We start from the raw sequence: 9,990 nt of genomic DNA on the forward strand, positions 1-9,990 counted from the left end.
ATTACTAAACATTAAAAAATTACAGTAAATCAAAAGCTCATACAGACGGTTTATAACATATAATTTCAAAAATTACTCTAACGATTATACTAATGAAATCATACTTATATTATTACAATTGAAAAAATTAGTCTAAAAGTTATACTAATTAGTCATACATATTATTAAATTTAATAAAAACATTTTATAAAAAATATTAATTATAATTTTTAATGTTTTACCCCTATTAATCAATTGAACCTACGAAAATTCACATTTTCAACCAAAATTATACTTTAAATATCAAACTTGCACCAAACACAATTATTAAATTTTCCGAAACATATAACTAAATATAACAAAAAATTTATTGTAAATTTAAAACTAATTAATCACATATATTTCATTATATATATCACTACTAGAAATTTAGTTATTACAGACGGATATTTCCGACGGATTTTATCCCACTGAAATACAGATGGAATTTCAGAGGGATTTTTTGTCGAAAAATAAAAAAATTAGATTAGCATAAATTACAGACGGAAAAGAGAATCTGTCTATAATTCCGTCAAAAAAATTAATTTTTTTCTGTGGAATGGTTACAGACGGATTTTCCGTCTGTAATTAAGTAGATAAAACGCGCGTTTTATTAAATTATTACAGACGAAAAATCCGTCTGTAATTTAAAATTTTCTGTCTAAAAATTTTAATTTAGACCTAACCTATACCCTCTTCTCTCTCAGTGGCAGCCCCCGTTCAAACTGTGTTTCGAGCTCCATTCAGAGTTACTTTTCTCCCTGGCACGAGATCAAACACGAGGGTTCTTCCTCTCTCCCTGGCACAAGGATTCAGAGTTACTTTTCGAGCTCCATTCAGAGATCAAACACGAGCTTCTTCCTCTCTCCATGGCACGAGTTACTTTTTTCTTCATGGCTGCTACTTCTGCTTCTTCCACCGTGGCCGTTGCCGCTGCCGCCGCTGCTTGCATCGCACAATCTCTCTGTCATCCCTTGCGTCCTACAAGATCCCCCCGCCGCCGCTCTCGTCGCAAAGCTCTCTCTGCCGACGCTCTCATCGCATCTGCTCCCTCTGGCACCTCTTCCATCTAATCTCAACTCGCTCTCTCAGTTCTTCTTATAACCATCTCAAATTTCAGGTACATAAATCCTGATTTTGTGATTCTGTTCTTTGTGATAAACCTTAGGGCTCAATTTTTCTGTGTCAGTTTTAGGTTTATCATACTCTACTTTTGTGCTTCATTTGAATCTGCAGATTTACTCTGATTTTGATGAATTTTTTTTGCAATCGAAGCTTTCATTTGAATCATTTGCTTGGACGAATGTTGAATCTGTTCTGTTCTGCTTTGTTCAAGTAATTTGTAATTCAATTTGAGCTATTTGTTTGATAATTATTTACAACTTTCATTGTTTGATAATCATTTGCTTGTTATTCAGTGTTACAGCTCAAGATCTTGTTGACACTATGATTCTAAATTTGCTTCTAAATTTCTGATATCTTCACTCTTAACGATGGATCTGTAACGCCTCTACTCAAGGTTAGGGTTTCATGTCTCTAATTATATGCTAATTATGAGATTATGTTGATAGTAATTGAGATTGTGAATGTTGCAGAGCATGACAGTGCATAATATGTATGTTGGAGAGGGTTCAGACTTCCAATATAATATATAAAAGGGTGGCTGAGCAGTGGGGTTCTCTTGGTGACTTGACTACGTCTGTTACATCGATTCGATTCGATTGATACAGAAGGAATACTCAGGATCTGCTAGAACTGGCGATGGATCTGTTAGACGAGATCAAGTTGGTCTAGCGGGTCAAAATACTCAGGTAGTCAGGTTAATATTTCAATTGCATAACCCTTATAGAGTTCTATTTTATGTTTCAGAATTATTATTCTGGAAAATAAGGTTTAGTTCAATATTTAATCTGTATTGGTTTCTGTGTTGTTGGCTTATGTATTTTGCAGCTTGTTCATCAGGGTTCACTGAATTATATTAGTTCCCAGGTAAAGCTGGCCCTCCTTGTCTCTCCCAAGTCTTGAAGACATACTTAATCAATTTTTAACCCTTTAATTCTTATCTTCTGTGAGCTCTGAAGCAATGGTAAAAGGATTGGAGGAGTTAGTAATCAATTTTTAACCCTTTAATCTGAGAAGGCTCAAAGTGAGTTGGAGCATAGTCCAATCTTCTCATTCAGAACCAGAGAGTTGGAGCATAGTCCAATCACTAGTCTTCCACTACTTCAGTACTATCGAGAGTGCGTTTGAGCCTACAAGCTTCTAAGTAATATTTTTCTCTTCATGGAACAGTTGGTTGAATCTATTTTAAGCAAGGTTGTAGAAGAGTTCGAGCATCAGATTGCAAGCTAAGGAGGTGAACAGTTACAACCAAAAATAACTTCAAGAGATCCTGTTTCTCAAAGCAATGGGTCTTCAAGAGGTGAACAGTTACAATAAAAAATTTCTTGAATGTAAGTAGAACTGTCCAATGAGCATGACAGCATAGCAAAGAAATAGGAAAGTGCTGTTGATTCCTTTTATTGTTGATCTTTTTCTAGTCATATTCTAGTACTTGTTCTGTTTGGTTTATTTTCTTGAGAGTAAAAACTAAAACGAGGTTCAGGGCCACCTAATTAGAAGATAAGAGGTGAATTTAATACATTAACAGATGTAATACATTCGTTTTTTTTTGAAAGATAATATAAAAAATAATTATTTTTACTATGGCATGTAATTGGATGTATTTGTAAATTAAATTCTTTTAAACATTAGCCTAAAAAGAAAATGTGCAAGTTTCATTGAACCTTGAAAAGGGATCGAGATGGGGGGAGGGGCGGCGGGGGCACCCGATTTCTTCTACAAGGAAGATCAGCGCCTTGGCTATGTTGCTCGCTCTGCCTTCAAGGTTCTCGAAACTTCTGTTTCTTCTTCTTCTTCTAACTAACTAACTAACTTTGAGTTAACAGCTAGTACAGATACAGAAGCAGCACAAGCTCATCAAGGTTGGCTCATCTGTACTGGACCTCGGTTGTGCTCCAGGTGCTTGGCTTCAAGTTGCTTGCCAGAGCCTCGGTCCTCCCAATCATGGCGGTTCCGTTCTCGGCATCGATCTCAAGGTAACCCAAACCTCCATCTCTCTCTTCCACGGAAACACAGCTGATATGGTTGAAATGTATGTTACACTTTTTGAAGTCAAAGAGAGAAACTTGGATTGGAGAATACGCCAAATAATTATTGTGCTTTCCTTTGTATTCAGGTTTTTCAGTCGACTTGGAATGGTTCCAGTAATTGCATTAGTTGGTTTTGAACTATTTGACAGAGGGTTCCTTGTGGTACATATAACTCCAGCCCCACTTACTGCATTATTAATAGTGAAATTCACGATTATTTTCTCATCACTAATATGGTTTAGTATACTATTCTGAATCTAAATCTTTTGTGTTAGGTTGGGAGCTGCGTCGAAATTGGAATTCCCATGCTAATACTGTTTATAGCCTTATCTCAGGTACAATTTAAAAGTAGACACTAATGGATTAGAATTCTCGTGTCTATCTTTCTTAAGGCATATTAATTTTGGCATGTTTCTTAGTATTATTGTATAATTAGGTAGCTGTTATTGTATAGGACAAGGGAATAACAAGACAAATCCCATCCAAAACTAAAAGAAGCACTCATGATCACGTAGGTCTAATCGATATATAACTGCAGCTATATACATCTTTTACATGAATTAAACCATCATTCATGCAGAATATATATAATCATCACCATTAACACTTTTCAGTTTTTCCTACTCCCTACTTGGCACGCTAATAATGTCTTTCTCTAATTTTAATGATTTATTTTGGGCTTCAAATAATTCACATGCAATACGGCTATGAAAGTGGGCTTGGAAATTTTTGAGAGAGCTCTATAAAACAGAAGAGGCCCAATAATAAAAAATATAATGTAATATCTTTATTAAAATTGAAAAGGCTTGAGCCTTGTACTATACTTTAAATTGTCGGAAAATTTTGAAACAGAGATGTCGCAACAGTTTCGCAATAGCATCAAGGTGCCATACCCAAGGTATGTTTATTCTATTCTGTTTTCCATGAAATCAGTCATATTCTATGCTCATCTGGTTTCACATTGTTCTTGTTGATTATCACATTAGCTGGTGAAAGAGGCATGAATTCAATTAGCAGCTTGCTAAGTGGTATTTACCAGTACTGCTTTGCCAGTGGCTCGGTCTAGACAAGGAGTTTAAGAAGCTTGTAGTTGAAATCACTGCGAATCAGGTAATCTTTCCCTTCTAACTTTCTTAGTTAATCTTGGGTTTCTACTACATATTCTGCAAATGCTGATATTGCTTACTGATTGCTATGGTGAAAACTGTATATTAGAGAAGATGTTTGTCACAGTTCCACACATTTTTCTTTTTAATTTTTTTCACTTTCTCATTATTTTGAGCTGCTGTTATCCATGCATATCCCTATTTGTTATTGAATTTGGGGTTAATGAATCTAAAAGGCATGGTCCCTATGTTGGATTTTTAATATAGATATAGGGAATTAGATTGGATACGTTAGAAGGAATGAATAAAATAAAATTGGGCAATATATTATGACATATATTTGCTTGCTGCTCTTGCTTATTGCCACGTTGTTTTCTTTTAGATGAGTTATATGAATCTCTGACTTTGTTTTCTCTCTTGTTTGGCTAATGTATTACTTCTACTTTTACTACCGGTTGCAATTGGGCCTCAAACTGATCTGCTAAGGACTAAAATATACTTAAATAGCAATCTAGTGAGTTTTTCATCCTCTTGGTTAGTTTGGTTCATTAAAGGTTATCCTTTGCATTTCACTTGTGTTTTCAGCTGCCTGGATGTTAAGTATATTGGTTAGAAGAACTGGGCCATTTCCAGCAATTTTCTGTCTTAGATAACTGATACTTTTAAAATATATTCTTAGAATTTTATGCATGTACTATATTATGTAGAAATTAATATAACTTTTTAATATCTATGAGAAATATGTCGAACCATCAATTCCATCAAACTATCAGATTTGTTATTGATTAGAATTTAGAATAGAAGCTTCTCTATTCAATTAAGTTACTCAACTTCCCTTGAAATTTGATTATGTAGGGTCCATGCCTAAGCAAAGTGCTATTAGAACACGTATAGTTGTAATGGCTGGCCAAGAAGGCCCTACAATTACAAGAACAAAAAGAAAAAGTGCTACTCAACATGATCAGTTTCTTAAACAAAGATGAACTTATTTTATTTAATGATAAAAGAAGGAAGATTAAATTTACTGATGCATTGGTATGGCAACGCATGATCATCTGCAGGTGGTTCGACATTGCTTGATCTTCTGCAGGCTCTAGAAGATTATTTGCCGGTTCTTTTGGGGTTAGTCAATGATGGTAAGTCTTATATATTGTTGTATATACTGTAATACTTTATTTATAAGAATGTTCTGTCTTCGCAGTTGCACTGATCTTTAGTATATATTGTGTTGATTACGAAAGTAAAATAGTTGTTACTTGTAACAGAAAACAGACGAGCTTCTGTTGATATCTTCTTAAAGGCTGCTGGATATCTAGATTGTGCTGTCAAACATGTTCTTCCCCAGGTGCCGGCCGAACTCAGGTTAGTACATATATATGTCATTTATGCAATAACTGGAATGAAGCATTTTCTTTCCCTGTATATGACCTATATAGTTTTCTATATTATTTGATGTTTATTACATGTATTCTGATTATAAGAAGAATTTACCAGTAGACTTAGCAGAAGGAACGCTTCGAGCACTCTCTCTACAGGCATTAGGATATTGGCCAAGTGTAATTTGTGACATTCATGTAACATTGGGATGGTCATCTTATTTTTTTTGGGTATTTTTTTATTAAGACAATGAGATATTGGCCAATGATGTTGAAAAATAACCTCCAATTTTATAGGTATCATGTAATGAATATTATGTTTATTTATGTGATTTTTGGCTTTCTTTTTTTAATTTATAGTGTTTGATGGAGTAAATTTAGAAAACAAATCTAAAGTATTCATTTTGCAATGAAAAAATCTAAAAAAAATTCTATTTTATATTACTGACGGAATTACAGATGGATTTTCTGTCTGTAATCAGAACGAGATGATTTTCTAAAGTTTAAATTACAGACGAAAAATCCGTCTGTAATTACAGACGAAAAATCCGTCTGTAATTACAGACGAAAAATCCGTATAAAATTCTGTCTGTAATTACAGACAGAAAATCTGTCGAAAAATACGTCTGTAATTACAGACGGAAAATCCGTCAGAAATTTCGTCGCCTTTGGGAAATTGATAAAAAATTTACAGAGGGAAAATCTGTCGGTAACTGCTAAAAATCCGTCTGTAATTTTCAGACGGAAAAAAATCCGTCGGTAATTTCGTCGGTAACCAAAAATCCGTCTGTAATAAAGACTAAATCCGTCTGTAAATCTGTCTGTATTAATATGTTAAAAATAATTACAGTAATATATAAACTACATTTTTAAACTAATCACATACGTTTTTTATTATACCTAAATATATTAAAGAAAATTGCAGTACATATACTATATTTTAACTAATGAGACACATTTTTTTCTATACTTAAATTAAATATATTACAAAAATTACAGTACATAAACTAATATTTTAACTTATCACATATATTTTTTATTATATCTAAATATATTAAAAAAAATTATAGTACATAAACTCTAATTAGTAAAATACACCTATACCTATACAACTTATTTATTTTCTAACAACAATATAACGAATAATAGTGTCTAAACTGCACTAATCAATACTAATACTAAACAAAACTAATATTAAAAAAATTAACTTACATATATAAGATTATATTAAAATTCAGTAATGTATTCTTTAGATTTGATATGATCACGGAGTATTATTTTTTCTTTCTCTTTTTAAACATGTGTAAACATTATTCTTCACTCACAAGCACAAGAAAACATTTTACTTGCTTGCTCTGAGATAGTAAAAATGGGGATGAATACATAAAAATAACTTGTGTTTTGTTTCAAAGGGAGACATGATTTTCTGTCAAAAACAACACGCCTCTCCCCCACCCTATACATGCAACGATGCAAGACATGCATCTAACGCGTAGAAAAATTGTACCAGATGTAAGGCTTCCGAACAAATGAGTTGCTGAGATCCTAAGCTGTGTTGAGTTAGAACTAGACTGGAAGGTCTGATGTCTATTGTAATTAGTAAATAATAATGTGTGTTACTTGCTAAGTTTTCTTTTCTCTTTATTACACATTTTTGATGTAACAATTTAGACATTTATTGCCTTTAATGCTATGATTTGGCTACATTATAAGTTATTGTGATCAACATCTTTACATTAAATTTTATTGAGCTCATAACGCAATATACATGTTTAATCAGTATTAAGAAGCAATTACTTTTATTTCGAACAGTGTCCCAATTCACGTTTTCTGATTTTACGACTTTGTCAAAAATACCGGACTTTGATAGATCAAGCCCAAATAAAAGTTTTCAATTCTAAGCGCCAAGAAATCCATGAAAAATCTTAAACTTTTTTGAGCAATTACTTTCCTCGATTTTTGAGCCGTCAGCAAATGAAGCATCAGTTAGACCATCTCCAGTAGGAAACTCATCCCAGTTCCTGTTTATGGCCCATCTGTCATAAAAAGTAACTCCACATCAGCTTTTGCGTCATAAACAGTAAATAGGAACTTAAAGCATCTCTCTCTTCTCCATTAGGAGGAACTAACTTTAGTCCCTGTTGTGGTCCCACTTAATTAACTAATTAAGATACTTGTAATTAATGTAATTAATTTTTTTAATAATGTAATTTAAATATTTAAATTTAAAAATAATTCACTATTAAAAGATATTAATATTAAATAAATTCATATATAACAATAATACACAATAGATAATTCGTGCAAAATCTTCCTCTCCCAGCTGAGGTTGTGATAAGCCATTTTCAACATCATCATACTCTAAGCCTTGAGCAAAATTTCCTGTATAGCTGTCTCTTTCATCCTCAACAATCATATTATGCAATATAATACAAGCTCTCATTATGTTGGCAAGCTTTTTCTTTTCCCAACAACAAGCTGGACCACGTATAATTGCAAAGCGTGCTTGCAACACTCCGAATGCTCGTTCCACATCTTTTCTTTGCCCTTCTTGGTATTGTGCAAATAACTTGCGTTTCTCACCTTGTGGCTTTGAGATTGATTTGACAAATGTGGCCCATTCAGGATAAATGCCATCTGCTAAATAGTATTCCATTGTATAATTATTACCGTTAATAGTATAATTTACCTCCGGAGCATGGTCATTTAGAATATCATCAAACACTGGAGAACGATCTAATACGTTGATATCATTATTTGAACCAAAAACTCCAAAGAACGCATGACATATCCAAAGGTCTGAAGATGCTACAACCTCAAGTACTATGGTTGCAACCCCACGATAACCACTCATGTACATACCTTTCCACGCCTTTGGACAATTTTTCCATTGCCAATGCATGCAGTCAATGCTACCCAACATGCCAGGGAAGCCACAACCCTTCGCCATTTGTAGCAGGCGTTGTACGTCATTTGGATTGGGTTTTCGCAAGTATTCATCCTGGAACACGGAAATGACACCTTCAACAAATATTTCCAAGCATTCAATTGTAGTGTTCTCGCATATGCGCACATAATCATCAACAGCATCAGCTGCTATGCCATATGCTAACATTCGTATCGCAGCGGTACATTTCTGAAGTGGCGACAAGCCTCTTCTTCCAGTTGCATCAACCCTCTGTTGGAAATACGGATAGACGTTTGAGAGAGCGTCTACTATCCGAAGGAACACATCTCTTCTCATTCGAAATCTCCGTCGGAAAATGTCAGCATTATACACCGGTTCATCTGCAAAGTAATCTTGGAAAAGGCGATCATGTCCTGCTTCTCGATCTCTGTTGATCCATCTACGAGTAATTGGGATAGAGCTTTTATCGATATCTTCTTCTTCTGAATCTTCGAGTAAATACTCATCGATCCAATTATCTATGAGTGTGTTATCTTGCCGTCTTCTTTTGCCATACAAAGCCTCATTGAACATATCATCAAAATTTCTAGCCATATGGAGAAATATAATTTTTAGTTCTCTGTCGAGGTGAGAAACAAGAGTTGAAGTGGAGCTGTGAAGTCATTGATAGTTGATATTTATAAGTGTGTCTGCAATAAGTACCTTAACGGCTAGTTTTGTAACGGCTAGTTTTGCAATGGCTAGTTTTGCAACAGCTACTTTTGCAACGGCTAGTTTTGCAACGGCTAGTTTTCCTTAACGGCTACTTAACGGCTAGTTTTGCAACGGCTACTTAATGGCTAGTTTTCCAACGGTCACTTTCATGAACAATAACGACACAATAATATTGACTAATTTAAAAACTTACATCAGAAATAAGTAAAACAAACTACATCACATACCAGTAATACGCAATAAATAAATAAGAACATACTACATAACTCTACAAATACAAGGAACCATTAAGTAAACCACTTGGCCATTATTTTCTCACATGCAATCTCATGAAGAGCTCGTCGTTTCTCACTCATTGTAGACGTGTCAGCATTAGGTATTTGCATATCCATTTTCCTTTCTTTTGCTTTTATCTCAATTTCTTTAATATACCTCTGAGTTTGTAATTCTTGTTCTTTCATTGCCGCTTGAATTTGTAACTTCTTCTCTTTGATTGCCATCATCTTTGCTCTATGTTCCTTCTCCTCTTCTCTTTCTTTTTCCCTTTCCATTAGTTCCTTTTCTCTAACATTCTTAATATCTTCCATGAAAGATAATTTTTTGACAACCGATAATTTTCTTTTGCTAAAATCTTCAGACATCTGTGCTTTTCCCTTACCTCTTCGCTTGCTCTTCTTTGATCCTTGTGGGCGAACGGGAGAGTCCACACCGGGTTC

At 34.1% G+C, this 9,990-nt stretch overlaps 1 protein-coding gene and 1 long non-coding RNA gene across 2 annotated transcripts; one reads left to right on the forward strand and one right to left on the reverse strand.

The window, feature by feature from the left end:
- The first annotated feature begins 1,443 nt into the window (after positions 1 to 1,443).
- Positions 1,444 to 2,617, forward strand: LOC107470415 (uncharacterized). The gene is made up of 3 exons (XR_008003573.1): positions 1,444 to 1,537; positions 1,614 to 1,829; positions 1,969 to 2,617. It is a non-coding gene; the product is annotated as an uncharacterized LOC107470415 (long non-coding RNA).
- Positions 2,618 to 7,549: 4,932 nt separating this feature from the next.
- Positions 7,550 to 9,154, reverse strand: LOC107470411 (uncharacterized). The gene is made up of 2 exons (XM_021134018.1): positions 7,932 to 9,154; positions 7,550 to 7,688 (listed from the first exon to the last, which is right to left on the reverse strand). Exons 1-2 carry the CDS (start codon positions 9,152 to 9,154, stop codon positions 7,550 to 7,552), a joined length of 1,362 nt encoding a protein of 453 aa, XP_020989677.1.
- Positions 9,155 to 9,990: the final 836 nt, after the last annotated feature.

This window comes from Arachis duranensis, chromosome 10, assembly GCF_000817695.3.
Source record: "Arachis duranensis cultivar V14167 chromosome 10, aradu.V14167.gnm2.J7QH, whole genome shotgun sequence".
Taxonomy (NCBI): Eukaryota; Viridiplantae; Streptophyta; class Magnoliopsida; order Fabales; family Fabaceae; genus Arachis; species Arachis duranensis.